The sequence below is a fragment of the Lampetra planeri genome, chromosome 34 (genome assembly GCF_965212315.1).
Source record: "Lampetra planeri chromosome 34, kcLamPlan1.2.h2, whole genome shotgun sequence".
In the NCBI taxonomy this organism is placed as follows: Eukaryota; Metazoa; Chordata; class Hyperoartia; order Petromyzontiformes; family Petromyzontidae; genus Lampetra; species Lampetra planeri.
Genome location: NC_136140.1, coordinates 3,113,251 through 3,140,931, shown reverse-complemented (window position 1 = coordinate 3,140,931; position 27,681 = coordinate 3,113,251). Strand labels below are relative to the sequence as shown.

Sequence of the window (27,681 nt, the reverse complement as noted above, 5' to 3'; positions counted from 1 at the left end):
ACGGACGCTTGTGTTGCCTCCGAAACGTCGTGATTTTTATTTTATTTTTATTTTACTTTTATTAATTTTAATTTTAATTTTTTACCTACGTGACCTTACCGAAAAAACGTAAGAATATGAATCATTGCAGTCACGAAAGCTTCAAATCTAGAATTGTCATTATCTCTCCATTGTCGAGTGAAGGTGTTCCCTTGCATTGGCACCACCGCTTTTGGTCCTGAGATGCCATGAGCCACCTCGCTCTTCTTGCACATGAGTGCCAATCCTATAAACAGACTCTGCTACTGGCCATCATCCCTTCTAGATGATGACTCCTGCTCAAGCCCACTTGTTTTCTTTTCCGAGTCTTATCAACATTTGTACACTAACCCTCATGCTCCTCTTTCTGTCACTCAACGTAACTCTGGGCACGCATTTTTCCCATGCTTATGTTGCCAATTTTCAGCTTTTATTTCATACCCCGTAATTACAAAGCACTATATTTGCACGTACATTCAAGCGCATTGATATTTACAGTATATAGCGTTGTGCATTGTTACGCACATATTAAATATACGCACATGCACAAATGTATCGTTTGAGTGTACACCCAAGATGTTTGAGAGAGCACGTGGTAAGCTCGTGCAGTCTACCACGCAATATCGCACCCATCAGGGTGACCCAATCCAGAATCAAACTGTGAGCATAGTGTAGCAAACTTTGTGTGTGAAACACGCCACGGATCAAGAGTTCACAAACAAACGGAGAGCTCCTTCTTACTCGTAATCTACGGTGACTACGAGTTAAAGTTATCTTTCGACAGACTAAAGTTCTCTACCGTCGTCTAAATACGTCAAGATATTCGCTTGAAGATAACAAAAAGCAAAATTCGTGGGTTCCTTCCAACTCAACGGATAATTAAATATCAGACACTGAAGAGGTGGCTTCCCACAAAGCCACTCTATGTGTGCCCCAAAATCAACTCACCCGCTGTGGTTAATTGGGCGGAAATAAAGCGGCCTACGTGTTCGGCCACCAAAAATAATGCTTAGAAACCCCCCAACCCCCCAAAAAAATCCTTTCAAAGTTGCATGGACAATTTCATAAATTAAAGCCACTGCAACTCATACCTTGCCATCAAAGAGGAGCTGCTTTAATTTTATATTTGAACAGGAAGGCATTCATCATGCACGGTCCCAGGAAAAGCTGTGCATTGGACAAACAAAAGGCTACAGTCTCCAGTTTCGATTCTCACTGCCCTCCCCTTGTGCTGCGTGGGCTTTATAATTAGAGGTGGTGCATGTGAGGTGTCTTTGTTAGCATGGCAGCGTATGTATGCATTGGACGCGTGCAATTAAACGTGAATGTCTGCATGAGTGTGTTAGGGACATGCGGAGCGGTGGCATTGTGGTTAGCACTGCACTGCACGAGGAACCAGCGAGCCGAGTTTGATTCCTAGTCAACGGCAAACATGGGGCACGCATGTGGTATCAAAACCCCGTCCCGAGACTCGCCTAAGTCGATGAAGCCTCCAAATGAATACCTGGTGTCGCGTGTGTGAACACGGTGGTGCTGCACACCACCATCGTATAGCGGACAAAGTGAGACATAGTACGATGGCGCATTGCGAGCACAACTCGTTACCACCGAAACGTAGCATTGTATTGAGAGAATGCTTCTCCAAATGTGCCATTCCAGCTGTCCAATGCGTGCATGCAGAGCCGCGTGGCGGATACAGTGATGCCTTGCCCGGGTGTGGCTGTCACTTCTCCTTGCCTGAAGTGATCGCCACAATACCCCAGTGACTCCATTCATTGTCATCATTCGGAGACAAATTGCATTCAAGGATTCATTCTCTCTTGTATCTATTTCCCGTGTCCATCGCAATTAAAATCACTGAACTTCGAGCCCTTTTGTCAATCCAACTCAGGATGAATGCCTCACCATGCACGTGTTGGTTATGGGGATTGTTTTGACCGTACTTCGCCACGCATGTCAACGCAGGTTAGTGACGGGGGTATGTTGGCGACCCAGGACTGATTGTGACGTCACACGCCGTCAATCAGAGGTCGCAACCGGGTACCCGATACCCGTAACCTACCCGATACCCGGCTACCTGTACCCGGCCGGGTACGGGTACCCGTTTGCGACCCTGGTGCGGCCGGGTACGGGTACGGGTAAGGAATCAAAACCCGTTTGCGACCTCTGCCGTCAATGTTAGCCGTGGCCGGGATTCAAACTCAGGTTACCGTGCTTTGGAGCACAGTGCGCTAACTGCCGTGCTTACCACATTGCAACTCTCGTTGTTATTTCTCTCCCGCTGTACAGTTTGCTCACTGCAGCAGCCTACATTGAACGTGAGCGTGCAATTTGCACACACCATAAAATAACTGAATCTCGCACGCGCAGTTCCATGCACGTCTCATGAGCGGAGCGACACATTTTCACCTCTGAACCGATGCAATGCTCCTCGTCCGCTGGCTAGCGGTGGAGCCCAGGAGCGAGTGCCGCAATGTGCCCACCGTGTTTGTAAATATTGTTTTGGCTGTTAAGGGTGTGTAGGAGCGCCGCGGTGGTGAAATGTTAACTATCTCGCCCGGTATAAGGGAGGTCATAGGTCCGATCCTGACTCTGATGCCTGCTGTATATTTCGAGTTCGTGGTATCTCTCTCCCTGTGGTCACGTGGATTTTTCTCCGGGTCCTACGGATTTTCCCCTCCACATTTCGAATCAACATGTGTTTGGAGTGTTTGGCTGCTATAAATGTACACATGATGGGAAGCCACTTCATTGAGCTATTATTTGTGATAGCCAGGTCGCGTCTGATAAAAAGAGCTACACAGCTCAGTGGGCCTTACCTGGTAAAATAAAAAAGTTGAACTAGTGTTGTCAGTATGTTGAACGTGTTAGGATTGTTTTGGCCGACCGTCGTGCTAATCGGAGCGCCACTCACCATGTACGGGCACACCTGGGTGCCCGGCCCAAACACCAGCTCGCACTGACGGTTGGCGTTGTACAGGTGACCCGGCGACACCTGGGGCAGGTCATAGCGCTGGGCCGCCGGCTCGTCCAGCAGACACTCGCCATACCCTGCGCTGCAGATTCATTCATCGATCGTCATCATCATCATCGGCTCACGATTGTCACGGCGTCGCCGCGGGGTCTGGCGTCGCGACGTCACAGCAGCCCCGCAATACATCACACCCACCCACACCCACACATTCACCCACCTCCACCAACCCCCCCACCAACCCCCCACCAGCGGCAACACAGCTTTGTATGGGCGACGTAGTTTTTATTCGCGTGCTCTCACCATGTGGTCATTTAACAGACTAAGCTTGGGTCCAGAATAGCTAGCGGACACGTGCGGGTGCCACTCCGCACGCGGGCGCCACTCATTCGTACATCACCCACAGCTGTGGGCGCGGCGAATGGTCCAGCTTGCACTCCGTGAACGTCGCTCAGCCCCTGGTGCTATTCCTCGAGTCTGTCCCCCTTCCAAGGGAGCGTGCTATGCCACCGGTGATTCCTTGTTGATCAATAGCGCCCAAAAACACGAGCAGTGCGGTGCACTTCACAATGAAGATGGTAGTTATTCCTATATCCATTAACGAGCAGTGTTGACTTAGACACACCGCAACCACACTGATCAGCGTGGTGACGCACGATCAAGCAACTACGATGACCAACACGCTATGGGGAGGCCTTCCTTCAGCAATGGATTGATAAAGGGCTGCTAATTATTCTCATTGTTTTATTTTTTTCTAAGTACTGTCTCGAAATTTAAAGTTCCATCGACTGTTTTAATGAAATAAAAACGAACTATTTAAACTGCTGTACATTCAAACAAGTTACGTAAGTTATTTATTTGAAAAAAAAAATCACAGTGTGCTCTTATCACTTGGTTTAGTGGGGACAAAAAACGACGTATTTTAAATTTTGTTTATTAAAGTAACTATATCAATCTTCGTTAAATCGAACCAAAACTAATCCTTCTAGAATTTCCCTTTTTTGAAATATGCACCCGCAGGGCATTTATGAAATTCTCCAGAATGGATTTAATAATCATCGCCTGATTGAACACAATTAAACCCATACCTTACGCGGCGTGCGTCCGTGGCCTTCGGGCAATATTAAACGCCCCCCTTTGAAAAAATTAAATTTAAATGGAACATTCCGTGGAGTGGTCCTTACATGTGTTGTGGCTGCCACATCAAAGGGGGGGCAAGCGTTCGTCACAGAGGGTTACATCTACACTGTAGGGGAGGGGGGTGGTGGGTGTTGTTACATGTCAGGGGTAGAACACAAGGGTCAATTTATTTCCCATGCCCCCATTTCAAAATGAATTGCCCTCCTATGTAGCAAGGATAGACACAAACAAAGACAAAGATCACCCATATGGCCTTAACAGACTGTTGGGGCAAGTGATATTAGGGAGCACCTATGAAGGCCGGCACGGCACACGAGGGGGTGGGTGGCCAACACCACGCCTTCGTCTCCCCAGTGGCGATGTTTACACACACCGCACCAGGTACTCATTTGAGGCTGAGTCGACCTAGGGGAGGCCCAGGACCAGTTCAAATGATGATGCCCGTGAGTGGGAATCGAACCCCGGGGCGCCGGGTTTGTAGTGGAGTGCGCAAACCGCGACACTGCAGCACATATGCACTCATGTCGATTAATCGCAAATTAAACCCAAATGATTTAATTTGTCCTCTAAGGGGGCTTGAACGACTGCATAGCGATCCCCACGCCGCGTTGGAATTGAGTTGATAGGAACGCCGCAGAATGTACTTGACAAGCAATGTACTATCATGATGGGTTTATGGCGCACTCTCCGCCTCATAGCGGTAATTTTACACTTCCAGCCACCCCCAATCACATGCCGTGTCACGACCGGCCCTTGCGTCAACCCTGCGTGACAATGCGGACACAGTGTGGCAGTGCAAAGCGATCTGCTGGAGGGCTTACGAACGGGCATATGAGGTTGTACGTAGAGAGGCCGTATGCCCGAGTAGTACTTGTGAAGTTGGAAAAGTAAAAGAAAGGACAATGATGTATATATGTGTACATTTTCTTGGTTCTTTCGGTAAAGTCACATAGAAGGGAAATAATAAAATAATAAAAATAAAACATAATAAAATTACGTGTACATTTCCATTGAAAAGCGAACTGAAACGGTCAACGTTGATAAGGATGTGGACTGTATCATCACCACTTGCCATTTTGCATACCCGCTGCTAGATGAAGGCCTCCCATACCATCGCCATCCCTCACCGCACGGTGATGCCGCGCACCACGTCGCCACCTGGGCTTGAGCTGATCTTAGCGCTCCATCTCCACCCTTGCACACGTTTCTCCCATTGGCTGCTCTTCCTTCACGAGTCACCGTCCAATCGGCTGTCATCACAGCTCGCCACCCGTCTTGCCCAAGACCGCTTACCTTTCCCATGAATTAGCGGGTTAACATGACCTTTCGATTTCAAGCTTTCGTGACTGCAGGGATTCATCTTCTTGGTTCTTTCGGTAAAGTCACGTAGAAGGGAAATAATGAAAATAAAACTAAATAAAATACAATTCTCACAACGTTTCGGCCACAACGCAAGCAGCCGTCCTCAGGTGAAGTCCATTCAGACGCTGTCTTTCCGACAGACCTGTTCTTCACCTGAGGACGACTGCTTGTGTTGTGGCCGAAACGTCGTGAGAATTGTGTTTTATTATGTTTAATTTTTATTATTTTATTATTTCCCTTCTAGGTGACTTTACCGAAAGAACCACGAAGATTAACATGACCTTTCTGATTTTCATTTGCTCCCTTATCCATATGTTCCTATGTCTGTTGCTCGATGGATAAATAAAAAACTAAACCAAGTTTTTTTTTCTTAATTGTATGCACAATTATTGATGTCTGCTTGCTGAGTCACCTTTGAAGAAGAGTTTCCTTAGCACAATGGGAATTACTTGGGACATCAACTTCAGAGTATGATTGTACTCAGATAATTTGCATAAATTAACATAATGATATGCACGTTTATTATCCCGTATTTTTAATAAATGACAAAAAAACTGAGATAATGAATTCAAATTTGTTTTGGAAGTCAACAGTGCATGGCCTCTGGACAGCCTAACCCTTGCCATAGGAACGCAGAATTTCCATCACGAGTTCAGAACCATCAATGGAAAAACGTGGACTGCCAAACGCTCGTTTGAGAAAGCAGTAACTTTTACGTTGATAAATATAAAGGAAATAGAATGAATGTTTATATATGACATGTAAGATATATGCAAGTTAAAATGTGGGAGCTCCAACACACACACACACAAACCGTTGCACATAATACTACAATAACATAATTCACAGGGAAGTAACGAACAAAGTCCACAAAATCGGACCAGTTGATCAGCAATATGACTACCAGGCTTCACACCCACATTCATAAACAAGACCATATCACTCCGATGTTCAGATCTCTGCGCTGGCTCCCAATCCGATGGCAGATTAATCACGAGACCACCCTCTGTGTTTTCAAAATCAACCATGGTGTCACCCCTCCCATCCGCCTCCCCCCCCCTCTCCCCTCTCATCTCGTTCTACTTCCCTACCCTGGGCTCTCCGCTCCGGCAACCACAGCCCTCCTCTCTCGATACCTCGAGCTCAACGTGTGGTCACAATCCCCCTACTTACTTCTCTGCAACCCCCTTGATGAAATGCCCTGCCCCAAAGCAGTCCAAGTTGCCAGCTCTGCTCTCCTCTTCAAGTTCACGCACGCGCACACAATGTGACTGAGCAGGTCAATTGAAGTGACTACAGAAATACCTCTTTGGCATCGTCGTTCGGGGCAAGTTCGCTAATATACTCGGTGAGCTGCTTGCTGCGAGAGTTCTAAATGCAAATGACGTCCGCTTCATATATTGGGGAGAACGAGGAAAAACGAATTAAAAGTTTAGGATCAAGACCTTTCTCTCCTCCTCCTCCTCCTGAAATTGCCTTTCCCTCATAAAAAAAATGTCTTCTGAGCCACTACCATCCAGATGCCCTCGACAGCTTCATCAAATACATCCCCCCCGCCAGGACCTATTCCCCATTTTCCCACCCACCACCGTACACCGCCGCACGCATCTCTTTTTGCTCACTTAAATCTTCCCGAGAATGATAAATTAAAAAAATCCTTTTAAAGAGCAGCAACACACAACTAAGCGTGCCGGAGGGAATAGACGGCGACAACGATGCGAGGCTACCGTGCGAGGTCAAGTCGAGGAAACTGTGATGTTCATGACACGCAACCGGGATGGACGGTGTGACGGGAGGCAGATGATCAAAGCACGCTGATGGAAGGTGCTCAGGGAAGAGGAAGACCACGATCTGATTGGACGTCAAACATCAAACGCCAGACGGGATGGACATTGCCTCTGTTGAAAGACGCAGGGCGACTGGCAGAGAGAAGTGGGAGTGAGAGAGAGAGAGAGCACTGCACGGGGATATCAGTGCAGGAGATGGTTGTGCCCCAACAGGAAGAAGAAGAAACGTGTGGTTAGATTTAAGTGCTTTGTAAATCCACAATTTGTACGTGTGCATGTTGGACTACTTTTGCACCGTACGTAGCCAACCGTGCTAATCAGAGGCGCGGCGGGGGACAAAGAAACTAAACACAAAAAGCAGTTCTTAAGCAATGAGTTTTCAATCGAGATTTGAAAGTGCATCCCTCCGGTGGCTTCCTAATGTTAATAAAATAACATAAACGCATCGCAGAGTGAATGCTGAAGTGAAAACGTGCGTCGGTTCTTACTCCAGGAATTCGGTGATGTACTTGCGGCTGCATTTGGACCAGGTCCACGGGTGGGTCTCGTAGTTGAGGGTGGGAGCCATCACGTTGAACTGGCCGTTGGAGAGGAGGTCCTTGCACTTGGGGCTGTCATCGTGGGGCATGTTTAACCTGCCCAAGGAAAACGCAGCGCAAAAAAAGAAAAATCAGTTCACTTCACACGCGGGTTTTTTTCGCACCCAATATTACGATTCCTGATCCGCTTTTTGGACTAGGCGGCACAACGATCTGGCCCAGTTTTTGACAGATTATTGCAAGACGTACAGGCAATTATGATCCGACTCAAGTTTTCTTTCTCCAAAAACTGAATCTACAAAACTGACGGAACCCTATTTTACACCAAATTATATCAGAAAATACACGTTCGATGAATTTGACGAGCAGGCGTAAACCATCCTCTTATGTTTCTTACCTGCGCATTTACACACATGCAGTAGAAATTGCAAATATGTAAATGTGAGCGCGTGAGCGACAGACACTAAGGATTTGAGAGCTATACGACGTATTCATAACAGCTTACAAAAAATCTTGACTTACAGCTTTCGTGACTGCAGGAATTCATATTCTTTGGGTCTTTCGGTAAAGTCATGTAGATAGGTTAAAAAAAATAACAAAGAAACTACGACGTTTCGATCACAACACAAGCGTTCTTCCTGATGACGACCGCTTGTTTTGCGATCGAAACGCCGTAGTTCTTTTTGTTATTTTGTTATTTTATTTGAACCTATCCTCGTGACTTTACCGAAAACCCCAAAGAATATGAATAAGCTATCAAAAACCTTGTAAAAGTGTTGTTGTTTTTATTGAGGAGTTCTAGGGTTACACTCTAACGGTATAATGACACTGGTGCTTTGATTCGTTTATTTAAAACTCCACTCTAAATATCCGTTGACCGTCAGTCATCGCATACAGGATGAACACGTATATCACAACTTCAGAGAGAGAGAGAGGTTGGCAGTTGCCTAAGTGAGTAGTAGTGTGCTGTTCATGTCAGGCAGGTTATCTTCGCGAACTGCATGGGCCAGCCTGGTGAGGCACGGTCACCATATTTCAAGCGACGACGGTTTATGGTGGAGGCAGGCAAGAAGGTGGCTCTGATAAGAGAGAACGCACACTAGAGGACGTCCTCCATGGACATGAAGCAGCCAAGTTTGCTCGCGCGCCGGAGATAGTTAGATTCCTGTGTCGCGAGACCATTTTCATCCAGCAGTGCAAACATCATGTGCCGATGAAGATGTATGCATGCATGTATGTTGAGCTTTTTTTCACACCGTACATAGCCAACTGTGCTAATTGGACGTCCAGGGAAAGGACAGCAAACTAAACACAAAAAGGAGTTCTAAAGAAATGAGTTTTCAATCGAGCTCCAGTGGCTTCCTAATATCGGATGGAAGAGCGTTCCAGACGGCCGCAGAAGCGCAACTGAAAGCGCGCGATGCGGTGATCGCCTCGTTGGATGGCCAGCCAAAAGCCGATGGCTAGCCATTGGATGATAAATAAATGCATTACAAAACTATGAACGTTACATTCTTTTTACAGGGACTACACTGACGAGAAGATCCAGAGATGTGATGCAACTGCAGTTCTTCTATGTTGGCACGAAACAACAACAGCAACCACTGTTCGCCACTAACTGGCGGTGACATCACCGCCGCGCTTGTGCCAGGCCCTGCACACTTTGAGTGTGTGTACATATAAACACACGCACGCACACAATGCGCACGGATATACTGTGAACGAGCAAATACATTTTTTTTCCCTTTCAAGATAATAAGGTAAGCCGATCTACGGGTTTAGACTAAGCTTAATCTGGGCTGGAGGTGCTGGGGTTTGGCCATGAGCCTAACAGCAGTGGACAGCATCGGGACCACAGGGAGGCAAATAGGTGCACAGTTAAACAACACGCAAAAAAAAACAAGGGTTGCATGCCTCCGGTTTTTCGGAGCCGGCGTGTCTGGAATTTTTCACATGATTTTCTGCGAGCACAATCTCCGAACGAAACGGCTTTAAAACAAAGCTCCTCTGTCAGTGTTTTTAAATCTGCTGGCCGGCAAGCTCCGCACGGGGGCAGAGGTCAGATGCTGATTTGACGTGACAAAAGCACACACAAAATGCCTCACGTGGACGGACCAGACTTGCTAACTGCTCTGCAGCGAAACCCAAACGGAGAAAAGGAAGGAAAAAAATCAACCAACAACCTCTTGTAATCCTGGTTGATTTTTCGTGGCAAGAATGGGAATTGCCAAAATTATTGCTAAACCTGTTTTTTAATAGAATAATGTGTTCTCTAATAGTCCTGAGATGGCCACAATAGATCAAGTGGTCAGAGTGGTCTGTGTAGCTGTCAGAGCAATTTGTTTATTTAACAAACAACAACTAGAAAAAACTTCTCTCCAATTTGGCAGAAGAAGCTGAGTTTCATGTGGTGGGCAGCTGATGCATTCCCGAACGATAAACATCACCCCAAAGCATTGTTTACCCTCTTTAGTTCTTGTCTGTTTCACAATTGTATTGCAATTATACTATTTGTGTCATGTCATGAGATTATGAAATACAAGGTGCTTCAAATTTGTTTTAATATTTAAGTGGGACGATCGTTTTTAATGGTAAAAGAACGAATACTACACCGTGACATGATAACAAATGTGTGTTGATAGCTTGAAAAAGTCAAATTCTCCACTTTCTCGCCATCATAGTCAAAGCGTTGCCTGGAATCTTCTCCAGGTGGTCTCCAGAGCCCGGATGCACATTTCTTGTGGCGTTGTTGCAAATTCTCCGAGGTGTTAACATTTTTTTGAAGCACGCTGTATTGAATATGAACTCTATCGAGCTCGGTGCCCTTGCTCATTTGGGAAATTTAGAGAATGGCTCACAGAAGGCGATGATAGAGATCCACTTCTTTAATCGCTTCAAAGCGATCTTCAATCCACGAGAGGAGAGCCGCACTGTTTCCAACACGCTCCGCTATCGAGACGTCCTTCTCGTAGCAAGTAAAAAAAGAAATCAAAGCTTAACTGTTGTCAAATTAACTTAATCAAAATTGATGATTTCTGTGCCGTCATTGGTGACTGGGTGGAGTCTACCAAACGGTCAAACTTGACGACCTGGTTTGATCACAAGGGGCTGACACCTGGACTCGATCCCAACTGTCAGCGTCACTGGCTCATCGCTCTGACCGCTGGCCTTGTTGATGCTCTACGAAGTGATCAGCAAGCACGGGGATATCTTTAACGGAGATATGCTCTGCCTCCTGCCCACAGGACAGCATTTTTTTTACCTACAAATGAGTTTCGTTGAAGAAGTCACACACGGGGTCATATTGATCCGTAGCAGGATTTTAACTTTGACCCCGAGGCTAATATCCTGCTCTTATCAAAGTGCATCCTGGAATTTGATATTGTCCTCTGGATAGATAAGACCTCTGTTTAATAAGTGTTCCAAAAGGGAACATTTTGTACTGCACATTACATATTGGCATCATGCCTTCTGTAAAGCACATCTAATTTCTAATAACACAGTAATTATAGTGGTCACTGTTACTCAATGATACAATTACGATGTGCGCTCAGTTTGAAAGACAAGGGTGGACTCATACATTTGCTTATTGTGTATTTTTTCACGAGATGACAGTCTCGTTCCTTTGAAGTGTTACACTCTCAAGACCAGTTGGAGCTCTGCGGATTCATACTGATATTAACCGATGTATGTACGATTCATTACTATGTGCCAGAGCTTTGCATTGCACCGTTGATTCTCAATGTTTCATGAGTTAGAATAAAGCAGGCACCACCCACATGTCTAGACATGAAGCCTTGCCTCGACTGTGTGTGTGAGATGTGAGAAGTTTCTGCTTTGTGTCTCGTCAGTTAATCTAAGCTGTTACCTTGAAGCTCTTTAATCAGTGTGTGTTCATCGGTGCATTTATGAAGATGCTAGTATTTGCTCAAAAAAAGAATCAAGCCATATCGTACTTCCAAATATCGATCACCGTTTCAGACGCAATCGAGACGACAAATTTCGCTTTTTTTTTGTTCAAGAGAGATCTTGAACTTGCTTTTACTCAAGGTCAAGAGGTCATCAAGCCCATTGCTTGTTGACGCCACCCACCGCACCTCATGATCACTCTCCACCTTCTATTACAACCCCCTAAGTCGTTGCAAATTCAACGTGACCTGCGAAGTCTGCTCTTACAGTCATCCGACCATCTGGCTTCAGGTCTTCCCATTGGCGGCTGACCTATAGGTGCCACAGCAATGTGCACGTAAGTCATCTTCAATGCATCATTGAACTGTTGTGAAAGGCGTCTAGAGGAGGGGAACATGCCGGAGAGGACGACATTCACGGAGATGGAGCGACGAGATCGCCCCATAGAGCAGGAGCGAGAGGGGGCCTTAGCATCGCGAGGATGGATAAAATGTGGGGAGACCTTCACCCAATAGTGGATAGATACTGGCTGCTGCTGATGATTTACATCATAAGCCTGGTCTCCCATAGTTAAAGAGAGTGGGGGGTGGGGGGGGTTATTCCCAGCAGCTGCTTCTGCAAAGACCTCTGGAGCCTACGTCGGAGGGCAGGAGCTCCGTGTTGATGCTTTCCCTCCTGTTTGCCCTTAATTAGACGTGCGCCTCTGCTCTTGTTTGTCAGCAAATGTTGCCCACAAAACACAGAGGGGGCCTCTGGCCTGCCCCTGGCCAACATCCCGGGCCCCGGATTAGCACAGGTGTGTTTGTGTCCCAAATAAAGCACATCAGACCATTCCAGCTCCCACACGACCACTGCCACGATCCCATTCCTGCCCCCGCAGCAATGTTAACTTTGGGGAGGCGCGACTGATGTGACACTCATGAATGACCATGGGTACAAAGAACCCCTGTATACTATTAAATTAAAATTTGTATTTTATGTTACCAGGCAAGGCCCACTGAGCTGTATAGCTCCTTTTCAGAAGCGACCTGGCCACACATGACAGCTCAACAGAGTGGCATATCACGTGGAAATATATAGCAGCATTACAATACTCTCAATGCATGTTGATTCTAAGTGTGGAGGGAAAACCCGGAGGATCCGGAGAAAAATCCACACGACCACGGGGAGAGAGACATGCAAACTCCAAATATGCAACAGGTATAATCAGGGTCGCGTTCAAACCCACGACCTCCTGTTTACCGGGTGAGGTAGTTAGCATCTCGCCACCGTGGTACCCATAGCCGTAGCATTAATGTCAGGGGTTACATTGAAAATAATGTACCGCTGCATGAGCGTGACCCTAAGAGAATGACATCGATTTTTCAAGCTTCCCTGGTGCGATGGTCAGCAAACTGGACTTGATGGCGCACGTTTCTGAAATCCCACCCCGCCTCCGTCCACTCAGTGTGTGATCCCACAGCTAGTCGGTCAGCAGATCGTCGTGCGGTGGGGTAAAGTGTGGTGGGGTAGAGAGTGGTGGGGTAGAGTGTAAAGTGTGGTGGGGTAAAGTGCGGTGGGGTAAAGTGTGGTGGGGTAGAAAGTGGTGGTGTAGAGAGTGGTGGGGTAAAGTGTGGTGGGGTAGAAAGTGGTGGTGTAGAGAGTGGTGGGGTAAAGTGTGGTGGGGTAAAGTGTGGTGGGGTAAAGTGTGGTGGGGTAGAGTGTGGTGGGGTAGAGTGTGGTGGGGTAGAGTGTGGTGGGGTAGAGTGTGGGTGGGGTAGAGTGTGGTGGGGTAGAGTGTGGGTGGGGTAGAGTGTGGTGGGGTAGAGTATGGGTGGGGTAGAGTGTGGTGGGGTAGAGTGTGGTGGGGTAGAGTGTGGGTGGGGTAGAGTGTGGTGGGGTAGAGTGTGGTGGGGTAGAGTGTGGTGGGGTAGAGTGTGGTGGGGTAGAGTGTGGGTGGGGTAGAGTGTGGGTGGGGTAGAGTGTGGTGGGGTAGAGTGCGGGTGGGGTAGAGTGTGGTGGGGTAGAGTGTGGTGGGGTAGAGTGTGGTGGGGTAGAGTGTGGGTGGGGTAGAGTGTGGGGTGGGTAGAGTGTGGTGGGGTAGAGTGTGGGTGGGGTAGAGTGTGGTGGGGTAGAGTGTGGGTGGGGTAGAGTGTGGTGGGGTAGAGTGCGGGTGGGGTAGAGTGTGGTGGGGTAGAGTGTGGTGGGGTAGAGTGTGGTGGGGTAGAGTGTGGGTGGGGTAGAGTGCGGTGGGGTAGAGTGTGGTGGGGTAGAGTGTGGTGGGGTAGAGTGTGGGTGGGGTAGAGTGTGGGTGGGGTAGAGTGCGGTGGGGTAGAGTGTGGTGGGGTAGAGTGTGGTGGGGTAGAGTGTGGGTGGGGTAGAGTGTGGGTGGGGTAGAGTGCGGGTGGGGTAGAGTGTGGTGGGGTAGAGTGTGGTGGGGTAAAGTGCGGTGGTTCTCCCATCACTCCCGAGGCTGTCTGGCCAGTACGGAAGAGTAGGCCAAATACCCTCCTCAGGGGCTCTCTGGAGCTCCCTCTCGCTGTCAGCTGCAAGATCATTGGTTAATACCGTGAGTATTAATATTAAGGAATGAATAACATTTAGTTTGCACTTGGAAACATTGGAATTATAGTTTTAAAATTATATTGGCTTCTAGAAAATGATAAAAGCCAAGGCTTACAAAAAAAATCACTTGGTTTGTCATCCCACCCCACCTCTGTCCACTCATCACCATGTTTGCCTTGTAACAAAACAATAAACAGTTGTCCAACAATTTAGACGTCAGGCCTTTTTGAGGAAACAGGGAGAGGTGTCATAGAGGTTGAGTTGGCGGTCACACTTCACACTGCGGTGCCCTGACCACGAGGCAGTGCCTGAAAATGTGAGCCTATTATATGTACGAATATAATCTCGTGATGCTAGCTGGAACGGTCCAATTCGCGTCATTTAGGACACAGACACACCGCGCCATTGGCTGTTAAGAAGGTACGTGGCCTTGGGAAGGACGCATCGGTAGAAGGGATGGTAAGCAGATGGACAAGACTGGTGATAAGCATGGAAGTCAATGGTTATATAATGTTAACTTATACGATCACCAATAAAAGTGCTAAGCAGGTTCAACCCTGCCTAGCTTCTGATATTAAAAGGAGATTTGTCATGTGTACGTTTGTTTTGAGTGAATTTAGGATGTTCTGTCACAGGCGGTAGAGGGAGGAACACAAATGCAACAAAAACACGTGCGTATTTTTCAGCTCGTTCAGACATTGTTATTGTAAAAAAAAAAACCTCGTTATAATTGGAAACAAAGCAATTGTTGGGCAAGAGTTATTCATTACGCGTGCACGATATCCTAAACATCCCCATTTACTGAGAATTGCACCCCCACTTATGCCTGTGCGTCTTTTTTCCCAGAAGTTCTTTTTTTTCACAAGTCTTTGAAGCTCTTCTTGACAAGGCATTATTGGTGTCCTTTCATCTCCATAAGGTGCCTGGAAGAACGCTACTTTACATGCCTCCTCAAGCTTCCTCATCACCATTGTCATCAGCAGAAGCAGCAGCAGCAGCCCTTTGCGAGTGCACTGTGGTGCAACAAGCTCCGCTGTTGCAATAGCCAGTGGTCCAGTGCGAGATATCACCCAGTGCTGCCACGTGTCTCCTGCTTTTCACCTCTCCCATCACCCATTAGACCCGTTAGCCAAATGCGTTGGTAGCTGTGCACAGGCACAAATGGTAAAGTAAAAAAAAAATCAACACATTTGTCGATAACGCTGTGGTCTTAACAGGAAATATATAATAATATTAGACAAGGTTTCAGGCATTGGCCCTTTTCATTGCGCAGAGAAGGTGCCTATGTGCTACCTAAGGTGCATATGTGCTCCGCTAGCACGTGAGGTCACTGATGTATATATATATTTTATATTTTAAGGCCACAGTGTTATCACCCAGGAGGCCTGTCTCCTCTTGGCTGCTTCCACGCCCCTCTCTTTCCCGCATGTAGCATGTTGAACTTCTTTCGCACCGCACATAGCCAACCGTGCCAATCGGACGTGCGGGCGAAGGACAACGAACTGAACACAAGATGCAGTTCTAAAAAAATGCGTTTTCGATCTGAATTGAAAAGTGCATAGCACACTCTCAACACTCCGTGCCGTGCAATGTGAGGTGGTCAAGTGGCTGCGGGGCAGGGGGTGGCATGGGTTTCTGGACACCCCTCAATATGTTTTGCGATGGCTAACGAAACAACCACAAAAAAGATGTCACTTTTTGCTTTGATTCATATTTGCTTCATTATACTGGCTGTTTCCTTTTTGACGTCGCTGGTTTGTCATTTTGGCGACCCAGCTCACATGTGAAGATGGGACTCATCCCTGGTCTCTCGAATTCTCGCTTGGTTAAGACAAAATAAACCAGATACGGCTACATATTCTTAGGTTTTTTCGGTAAAGTCACGTAGGTAAAAAAATAATTTTAATTTTTTACCTACGTGACTTTACCGAAAAAACCTAAGAATATGAATCCTTGCAGTCACGAAAGCTTCAAATCTAGAACAGATACGGCTAACAGACTCACTCAAAAAAGTGGGATAAAATATCACGTTTTTTTTTATGACTCCACATGTTTCTCCATCCAACAAGGTGTCAGAAATGTTGATCGTGCTGACGATGGAACCTTTATTATGCGCACCGGCACACGGACAGCAGGGTTAAGTATTGAGTCGGCAGCTAATATGTGCGTAGATTTAATGTAATTAAAGGTACAGTGGAACCCTGCGGCAGAAGTTGAGAAGTCTCTCTTTTGTATGGCGGGCGGAAAGCAACAACAACGCGTCATAGTTGAATGCTAAGTTGTTTTTCAACCAATCCAAGGAGGCGGTAGACGCCACGTGGGTTGCAGGACACTGACGCTGTATAGGGGCAGTGAGTGAAGATTTTCCACAGACCCTATCTGCAATCTCACCAACAAAAAAACCACCTGGCACCATTCACCATTAGGGCACTCCCGACTTCCTAAACGTGGTGGCTGTGCCCCTGGCTAAGGGGGGCTCGTAAAGTCTAAATCAGAGAACCGGGATGAGCCCACTGTGGTACTGGGTTTGTATCTGGGCAGCCCAAGCCTGATCATTATACCACCAGATGCTATTTGTGGTCTCAGCCCAGCAACCAATGACTGGACACAAAACAAAAACTTAATCGTTAATTGAGTTTTTGTCCATTTTACATATCCAATCTCGTGAGAATAAATTTGGTATAATCTGTCATACAATACATATTCAGCAATCTTTGTAGTGCCGTCTATTGCTGGATAAGAGATGTCGCAGCTGGGAATTATAAGCACTCCCCTTTGACAGCAAGGCCAGCTGTCCTTATACGTGAAGTCGTGTGCTTGTAACAGGAGTTGCCCTCCGCCTTCTTCCCACCAGTGCGATGTAAGCATGTGTTACTTGTCTCAGAACTGTGCTCTTACAAGGCGTCCTTATGTCCTGATTCCGCTGCTTTACCAGAACTTCTGGAGAAGTTACGCGGCAGCTTCGGGATAGCTGTGCTGAACATAAGACTGGCAGAAGGATATCTGTTCAGCACATGACTCCACCATCTGGTGATGTTGGCTCCCTCGCCTGGTATGCAGCAGTTTGTGGGTTCTATCCCAGATCCTGGCGATTCTCTCTCCCCTTGGTGATCAGAGTGGATACACCTCGGGGTTCCTCCAGTTTTGTCCTCCACATTTAGAAATGTAACTCCGCCTCATTTAGATTAATTGGCTGCTGTTATACATTCGCACATCTGATGGTATAAGCTGCTTCGTTGAGTTATCATGTGTGGCCAGGTCACCTTCGAAAAAGAGATAATATAGCTCAGTGGGCTTTACCTGATAAATAAAACATATATATGTTTTTTATAAAAAATATAATTAACAATACAAGCAGTAGAAGAATATTTTGGGACTTTTTTGCCATTATAGAAACATTTATCCATTATAAACTCAAGATATAAAATCTGAAAACGATCCAGCTAACACATGTAACAACTCAAATTGAACTCCTCTGCTACAAATCACTAGGACTTTTTTTTTGTTATCCCACTTTTGTGTTGTTTCCATTAACTTGGAAACATCGGGCTGAGTTATGGAGGGTATTTTGTGGTCACATAACCCCACTGTAGGGTCCAATGGTAATGCGGCACACGAGGTAACAACGGAGGTCAGGCAGACCTGTACGATTTGCCGTGCATAAAAACCCAACGTGACGGGACACATCGGTAATTTCCACTGCAGTGTGGCTTCTGGTTAAAAAAAAAAATCCTCAAGCGATCGGGGAACGATCTTTAGTGCAGAGCTGGGGTTTTGTTACGGATTGCCAAGATCTACCCGCTCGCACCGCAGTTGTAAAACCGTGGCTGAATTCATCGCGCCGTGGAATTCACTCAGGCACACCCATTCTGAAAGATCAGTATGTACGGCACCCCGGGCTATCCTCCGCTATGGAAACAGCAATCACAATATTAGCACAGTTTTTTGTTTGTTTATGTTTCCACGTGCATCGACTAATGTCCTGAGAATTTGTAAGGTTGGTTTTAATGCCCCCCCCCCCCCACCAGTTACCCTGCCCTACCTCAAAGTGTGGGATCAATTGTGAATTCAGGGTCAATGATGTCCAGGGTGACGTGAATTATGAATCAATGGAGTTCAGGGTCAATATTGTCCAGGGCCATTTGAGGTCAGAGTCCATCGTGCTCACGGTCAATGGCATTCAGAGTTAATGGCCAATGATAATGGGAGTTGAGAGTGATGGTAAAACAGTAAAGGCCCGGCCACGCAATCGCTCGCTGACGCCACTGCTGGCGGAAGATCCTCTGCTAGAGGGAGCTCTAGGAGCCCCTCTCGAGGGTATTTGGCCTACTCTTCCACGCTGGCGAGACGTCTTGGAAGAGGTGAGAGTACCCACACTTTACTCCACCACACACTGCCAACTAGTTGTGGTGAACCCGTTTTTACCCCTGGATGGACAGAGGCGGGGAGATTTAAGAAACTTGCACCGCTGTTCACACGGCGAGATCGAAATGCAAGTCCAGCGTGCCGACCATTGCACCACGGGCAAGCATCCCACGGGGTTCATGGTAAATGACTGAAACCACTCGGGGTCGGTCAATGACCGATGGGAGTTTCGTGATAAACTGATGTCCCCGGTGTAAGAGTGGCTGTTAGAAATCGTAATGTGTAGGTTCACTTACACGTGGCCCAGCTCGTGGGAGATGGTGAACGCCGTGCTGAGGCCGCTGTCCTCGCTGATGGAGCAGCTGCGGTACTGATCGCACACCGTGCCGATCTCCGCCAGTCCTGCGGAGGCCAACATCCCACAGGGGAACGACGCGTGAACGCCGGGCACGCGGCACGCGCCCGACGCGTCTCGTAACCGGCACATCGCAACACTCCGTGCCAACGACACGTTGCGCATACACACTACACGGTGGCAGACACACGCGGTACGCGCGAGACAAAAACGTCACACACGGTGTGCAGACGTGCTATAAGCTGACGTATCATGCACTGATAGATAATTTATGGACGCATAATACGCTTTATGCTCATACGCTGACGGATTATACACTATCAGCCCCAAGAGAACATAGACCAGATGCATCATATAATATATGGTTACATAGGAAAATCCATAACATGTACTGCTACATTATACACTATACGGTGACATTATATACTGGATGGTGACATATACAGTGATCATATCATACACCATACACATCATACACTATACACATCATATACTATACACATCATCAACTATACACATCATACACTATACACATCATACACCACACACATCATACACTATATACACTAATGCATTGCATACTCTACAATAATAGACCGTACACCATACACAGATATCGTGGACATGATAAGATTAAGCTCAGTGCATCTCACACCGATATATTAAACACTCGACAAAGCACCAAACACTGAAGGATTATAAGCCAGACACTGACACATCATTATAATAAACGACGGATCATAACTCGGCACATTTAGTATTTGCGCTATTCTTACAGTGCAAGGCTATATCAGAATTGCGCTATGTTTCAGAGGCACACACATCATACACTATACACAAACACATTAGGAACCTATGATTAAAAAATGAGCCGTCTCAATAGATAATAGGTGATGAAGACGTACAATAAACAGCTGCAGGGTCTGTTTAATATCGAAAATTAAGCAAGATTAATGTTCGTGAACGAGCAGACTTTCTTGAGTCTAGACAATGATTTTTTTTTCCAGCAGTCGTAAACCACACCCCTTTACTCTATCAACCTGGGTATGATACCTGAGACAATCGGCATTTGAACCTCACTAAATCTTCTCCTAGGTTGACTTAGCCTAAAATGAGAAGCTGGCTCAATATGGCAACTTTTGCATTCGTGGGGGCAACAGTGGCTGGCATGAATAGAGTGGTCCTCTTTGTGGGTGATCAACACCAGTGACGACAATTATCTAAACCGCTGCTGGACCTCCTCTAGGTCAACTCAGCCTTAAATGACTACCTGGTGCGGTGTGTACACACCGCCACCGGCCGGACGTGGTGCCGGTCACCCACCGGCGTTCGTAGACGCTCGCTGAGAGCACTTGTCCTAAAACGTATCTTAAGGCTATACGGGGGATGTTTGCCTTGTGTATGTGTGGCAGTCTGCTCAAAAGTGTTAAATAGGATGTAAGACTTTTCCAACAAATCAATAAGTGTTGGACCGTTGGAACTGTATAAAAAACAAAAACTACAAATAAAACATCACTGTTCCTGAAAAACCTTTTATAATATTACGAAATAATTTATCTTCAGTTTTATCTGCATCTATCAGCTTGAGTGCACAAAGATAATACAGAAAATATGTGTATCATTTAAAGCATAAAGTAACCGTATAACTCATGCTTTGAAAACATTATGTTATCTTGTTTTTCTAAGATACCGCATGCACATAAAAGCTTAAAGTGTTGAATTCAGCAAAATATCAGGAGTTGAGAACATTGATCCCACATGAATATTACGAATTCTTGGAGTTTATTTTCACGGGACAAAGTTCCACTCATCATTCCCCAAACGCCGTGTTTCTATATAATAGTTCCTGTGAAATATTCATGGCGTAACTTTAGGCACAGGCCACGATTCTTTCACAGTCTTGGTGTTTTCCAAAAGCAATTTCACAATTCCCAGAGTGCCAGAAATGTACACAGGGACATCGTCAAATATCTCTGCCTTGTTTAAATGTGATCATGCTACGGGAACATTTCTTAAAAAATCTCAGGTGAATCTCCACTTTGACATTTCAGATATTAAAACAGGAACGTAGATTTCAATTGGATGCTTTGTAATCCAGAACAATGTGTGCTAAACAACACATTTCACAAGAGTAATACATCCTTTAGATACGCCTTAACACGGCTATGTGCGTGTATATGCAGAATAAATATTATTAATATCTTATTTTGATTATTATTGGGATGTCTGATCAAGGGCACGTTCCCTGGCTCAACTTGCCTCCGTCTTGTTCAATTTGGGCCACCCGTTTCACAACACCAAGCTCAACTCTTTGATTCTCGAGCCATAACTTCCACAACAAGGTTGTTTGGGTTACAACCATCATCGGGATGTTGTTTACCCAAGACAGACACCAAAATTAGTCCTCAAAAAACAATTGAATTTCCACAGCTTAGCTTGGTAAGAATAATAATGATGGTAACGTCTTTATTTAGCTAGGAAAGCATCAAATACGCTTTAAGATCATTGCAGGAGATTCCTGTTTGCGATGTTTAAGGTTAATCTATTTTTTTAGCAATTTATTTCACAATCGTGGGAAGAAGCCAGGGTATCCAGAGCAAACCCAAACAAACAAGGGAATGGAATACAATTGTAAAATGTGAACCAACAGGCCAGCAGCCTACTTGCCGTGCTGCTGTTTAACCATCACCTCTTTGTCCCTGCAAGTTTGGAGTCGCATGACGGTCTCTGGGTGGCCCACCAACCCCAAGTGTGAGTTATACATTCATGGGTGTGCGCACCACTAAATTCGCGGTGTTCGTAATGAAAAGTTTAGTGAAGTGCTGGCCTTACGACCAATTTCCGCATGGCACCCGGTGATAAACAACCAGGTAGAAGGCATTGCGGACGCATTCAGAAAGATGAGTTTCACTGGAGCACGCACATGGATGGAGGTGGGCAGATGACTTACGTGCACATTGCTGTGGCACCTATAGGTCAGCCGCCAATGGGAAGACCTGAAGCCAGATGGTCGGATGACTGTAAGAGCAGACTTCGCAGGTCACGTTGAATTTGCAACGACTTAGGGGGTTGTAATAGAAGGTGGAGAGTGATCATGAGGTGCGGTGGGTGGCGTCAACAAGCAATGGGCTTGATGACCTCTTGACCTTGAGTAAAAGCAAGTTCAAGATCTCTCTTGAACAAAAAAAAAGCGAAATTTGTCGTCTCGATTGCGTCTGAAACGGTGATCGATATTTGGAAGTACGATATGGCTTGATTCTTTTTTTGAGCAAATACTAGCATCTTCATAAATGCACCGATGAACACACACTGATTAAAGAGATTCAAGGTAACAGCTTAGATTAACTGACGAGACACAAAGCAGAAACTTCTCACATCTCACACACACAGTCGAGGCAAGGCTTCATGTCTAGACATGTGGGTGGTGCCTGCTTTATTCTAACTCATGAAACATTGAGAATCAACGGTGCAATGCAAAGCTCTGGCACATAGTAATGAATCGTACATACATCGGTTAATATCAGTATGAATCCGCAGAGCTCCAACTGGTCTTGAGAGTGTAACACTTCAAAGGAACGAGACTGTCATCTCGTGAAAAAATACACAATAAGCAAATGTATGAGTCCAGCTTTGTGGATCTAGCATTAGTCTGGGAAGTAGGATTTTCCAACGTCAGCTCCTGTCACATTAACGCTCGGCAGGGCCAGATGTCTCGATGTAGAACTGAAACAGGCGCCGCTGCTGCAAGATAGTAGTCTATAAACGAAAATAGATCATTGTACGATTCGTGCCCAAACGCATATTCGTCATACTTCAATGAGTTGGGTGAATTTTTTTCTTGTCGAAACGAATAAATCGGTGCCCTGCTTTAAAACCGACGGGAGTGCCCGTTGAGACGATACTAACATTGCACCATATTTATTCTGGAAAAAATACTAAAGAGAGAAAAGAGAAAAAAAACTAAAATAAAAAAATATACGAACAGATAAATAAATGGTTGAGAGACAGCAGGGAGTAGAGCATATTTTTTGGTGAGTGGCGCATCAGATAAAGCTTGTACCCCTCCCACGCCTACCTGCATGATCTATTTTCAAGTTGTCCACCCAAATTAGCCAAGCCAGGTCCCATTGTGGCTCCCGCCCAGGGGGCAGGAATCCCAACGGTTCCGTGCGAGCCGGCCAGCCGCTAACCCCAGCAGACAGCTTCCGTGAGTGATTACCGAGGCTCGCGGCAACTCGCTCCGATCGATTACCGCTGTGTGGTCTCTAGCACGGCTTCGCGACTTTGAGTCACCGCGGCGGCGGCTGGACAAAGCCGACCCGCCCGACCGTCACTCCGCTTCCCGAGACAAAAGGCAGGGAGAGGATGAGACGCGTGACCCTCATTGTCGTTCATTTTCGTCACCGCTAGCAGCTGTCTCTCAGTGGCAGCTCATAGGACGTTGAGGCGTCATGTATTTATACACATTTTATTCACATGTGAGTGAATACATTTTGAATGGGACATTTTTAGAACTATACAAACTATATAAACCTCATAATTTACTTCTTGTGAAGCCCCATTAATGATGCAATTATATGTATGATCATTATCACATGCCTAATTGTGATTGCGGCTACATGTTTCAAAGGATTGAACGCATGCGTAGTCAATGCTCTGTGATATCTATCAACGGAGGAATTTAGCTGAAGTGCACTCGTCTAGTGAAAACGCCATCAACCGGCTAAAAATACTGGACCTAAATACTGACATTGCTCTTTAACTTAATATAACCGCACACGAGAAGAAGAATCATTATCATTGTGAAAATAATTATCACTTAATGCACAATTTAGAAAAGTGGTAAAGGCAGCCACGTGGTAAGCCAGTGCCAAATCCCACCACCCTTCCAAGTTCTGCGGTCCTCTATATATTAAGGTGTTTTCGGCCAATTGAGTGTTGACATGTGGGAGGAAACCGGACCACCAGGAGAAAACCAATGCACGCAAGGGACAACGCTGTATCCCATACAGAAGGAAGACAGTTGGGGTCAACATTTCGTTGCACTGCATTCCCCTTGCGAGCCGGGCATGGCACTATCTCGAAGCCCACGGGAAGGGAGCTTCACTGAATTTGTGTGGCGATCCAACAACCGCCGCCTGTTCCGCAGCGCTGGATCGCAGGAGTGCGCCACGACCACAGTTTACAGAATCACAACCTCGAAGGCACATTTGCGGATGTGCGTTCATTGAATGAGCGACGGGCATTAAACCATCGCGGTTACAAACATTGAAAAATATCGTGATGAATCAAGTGCCGCCTCTGTTGTCCCCCTCTTGAAACAGGCTTTCATTGCACAAAATTGAGAATTGGCAATGACAGTCTGTTTGGTAAATTAATTATATTCAATGTATGTTATTTGTACAATTCTTAGTTGTTTTAAGGAAAGTGCTCAGCTGACATGCAATGTCTTGCCCGGAATGTGGGCAGCTTGATTGACAGGTATTTACTTAAAACAGAATTCAGAACATGTTCATATTTCAACAAATTGTAGGTGCGTTGACATGTAATGGAAAATAAATTACTCACCTAATGTGTCACATTTGTTCAGCGCCCTACAAATATCTTCCCTGCAACGCAAAGGAAAACAACAAAATGACAAATTCAGATAACAATGGTTTGACGCTTGTGCCACAAACAAAATATGGATACGTATTTGTTAACATAATTCATTCTACTCCATGCGGTTCCTCTTAATGACCTGTGGCAATTACAGCCAGCCAGGTGGACATTTAGTGACCACAGGGTGGAGAATGAAGGCCATAGAAGGAACATTCTTACTTAGAGGCGTGTCATTTAGAAGTCCATTGGAGTACTTTTATAAACATATACACGTACACATATTAAGAGACACGTACCAATCCCATGTAGCCAGATAGACTGTTGGGGCAAGTTCTATCATTGAGAGCAGATTCAGGACGGAAAGGTGCACAAGTGAATTGGCGTGGCCAGCACCACACCCAGCCAACTGTGTTTCCCACGTGTTCTCATTCAAGGCTGAGTCGACCTAAGGTAGGCCCATAATAAGTTATAATACTACTTTGCACTGATGTTAGTAATGGCTGGAAAATGGAATTCGATTTGCTGGTTTCATAGTTTCATAATCATAATTGCTGCAAAATACAAAGATCCCCCGTATAGCCTTAACAGAGAGTTGGGGCAAGTGCTGTTAGCGAGTAGCACCTATGAAGGTCGGCACAGCACACGAGGGGATGGGTGGCCAGCACTACACCCGACCGCATTTGTCTCCAGAGTGGTGATGTTTACACACCTCAACAAGTGCTCATTTAAGGCTGAGTCGACTTAGGAGAGGCTCCGGACAGGTTCAGATATTCACAATTGTTATTGGCCATGAGCGAGAATCGGGTTTGGAGGTTTGTAGCCCAGTGTGTTAACCACGACGCTACCACTCCCCCAAACTGTTCCACCACTGCTCACACACATGCATATATATATAATTGTTGTGGGAGAATAACCTCATTGCATCTGCCTTACGTGCAATAACAAGAACAGACTTCTGAATCATTTAATTAGGGAACATCTAAAATAGTAACTACTACTAAAAGTCAGCAATGGTTGTTATATGGATTGTCTGGCCCCTGCTACAGCATCTCCACCACTGGTTCAGTGGCATAGCAGGGGTCAGCACGGATCCACGCTCGTTTTAGTGGGAACATCTTTAAGTTCATCACTTGAATGAAAAAAAACATTAAGAAATTAATTATATTGCTTAAGTGATTTTGTAATTAGGCCTTCCATATTTTTTTTTGGGGGTGGGGGGGTATTCACTAGCCGAGTCTCCGAATTATTTGACATTCCATTAAATCCGTCTATATATATGCTCCCCTGAAACAATGTTTCCTTCTTACAACCATTATTTTACAAATAATCCCAAGACAGACGTTATTCACCGAACACGCCTAAAAAACGGCAAATTAAATTAACTTGTGTTAAAAAATAAGAACTACGCGTCTATACACGGGACAGGTATCTGACATGGAACCAATCGACCACGACCTCTGCCGTGCCGCGGGCCGACGCGGTGCCACCCTGCAGGAGGGTGCAGAGCACCCAACATCCCACCTCGACCCCCACGGCTCTCAGCCGCTGATCAGTGGGCAACGACGGCTCCTCGGATTCTTTTGACAATCGGCAAAAACAGCCACCGCCAAACACCCGGGCGGCCAGCCGTGAAAGACGACCGCGTGAGCCCTCTCCCGATGGCGACGGGGGGGGGGGACGACGCGTGGGCAAACCCGGCCCAGCCGCGTGCGGGCAGAGCCCCCTTTAAAGTCGCCCCCCCCCCCACCACTAACTCCACCCTCGACCCCCCCCTGCCCCCTCCCGGCGCTGTAAACAGAGAGGGCTTTTAAACTTTAACTGCTTCGACTTTTGACATCTTAATGAAGACGCCGGGGCGGCGCTCCCGTGCTGCTGACACAGGTGCCTCCCGACGTGAAATGAGCTCCGGACAATAAAACACCCTGCCCCCCCCCGTATCCCACCCGCCCCCCCCCCTTCGCAAATAAACACGGGCTCGCGTTGAGAGACTAAATTGCTTCGGGAACGGAGGAGAGGACAAACACACGCACGCACGGGCACGGTCGTGCCCTCCCAACCCTTTCAAGTGCGCCCATATCTCACTATCTTAGCGCTCACTCAACCCACGCCTTGCTGCCCACAGAGGCACCGTGTGCGTCTCCGTCGTCTCTACGCGGATATTTCCCGGCAGAAGATTTGCCGCGGGGACAACTCTTACATCAGCAATGATAGGGTGTCTGCTAATAAACGTCTCCGCTAATAAAAGTCTCTGCTAATAGAAGGCACGGGTTTGTTTTGTGAGCGGGATATTTATTTATTTATTGGGGGGGAGATATATTTAAATATATAATGTATTAGATTATGTTGTTAAGATGTGCGTAGCATGGTGTGGCGCAGGTTATTCAATGTATCAGGCAGGCCACTTAAAAATAAATTGTAAATGTTGTAGTTTCACGCTTCAACATACCGGTGGGCTAAAGCAGTGAACTATTTGTCTTTTGTCAACGTGACACTTTTTTACTGATTGGCCGTGTCGGGTGGTGGAGGGTTATGACACATTTATAAATAACGCGATCTAAACCCAAAAACGTTGATTATGAATAATATTGGTCGCGAAAGCCTACGTGTTAAACAGGCCACTTAGCATGGCTTTTTCCGTGTGTTGAGTGTAAATAAAATAATATTGTCGAATCCATTGTAAATCCACAGCTGGATGAAGACTTCTTGGTTTCTGGGGCTGTTTGATCATATTTCACCATGCTAGTCAATGTGGGTTGGTGAAAGGGGCCACCAGGACCGGTTCAGGTATCAATCGCCACTGATCTTACCCGTGGCTGCTAATCGCAATCAGGTCACTGGGTACACAGAGCAGTGTGCTCACCACTACGCTGTCGTTATGCTGTGACGTGGTGAGCAGCCATATCAGGTTGTCGGATTGGTGATGCATTGGCGTGATGTGGTGAGAGGCTGTTTCCTATTTAATGGGCATATACGACTTAACCCCCCTTTGAAGTTTGGTGAATTGGTATGATTTGGGGGTCACCAGTCAATTCAAGAATGTATCCTTTTTTTTCATCCACAATGTGGTACACGCAGTGACTCGAGTTGCTG

The 27,681-nt window shown here is 46.3% G+C and overlaps 1 protein-coding gene across 1 annotated transcript in view; it reads right to left on the bottom strand.

Annotated features, from left to right (window-relative positions):
• Positions 1 to 27,681, bottom strand: part of LOC144730029 (A disintegrin and metalloproteinase with thrombospondin motifs 9-like) — a 171,419-nt gene that overhangs the window by 74,523 nt on the left and 69,215 nt on the right. The window contains exons 7-10 of the mRNA XM_078610498.1: positions 24,559 to 24,599; positions 18,932 to 19,037; positions 7,767 to 7,913; positions 2,933 to 3,074 (exon numbers count right to left, since the gene is read on the bottom strand). Of these exons, the coding sequence (XP_078466624.1) occupies positions 2,933 to 3,074; positions 7,767 to 7,913; positions 18,932 to 19,037; positions 24,559 to 24,599 (436 nt within the window). The remainder of the gene's footprint in view (positions 1 to 2,932; positions 3,075 to 7,766; positions 7,914 to 18,931; positions 19,038 to 24,558; positions 24,600 to 27,681) is intronic.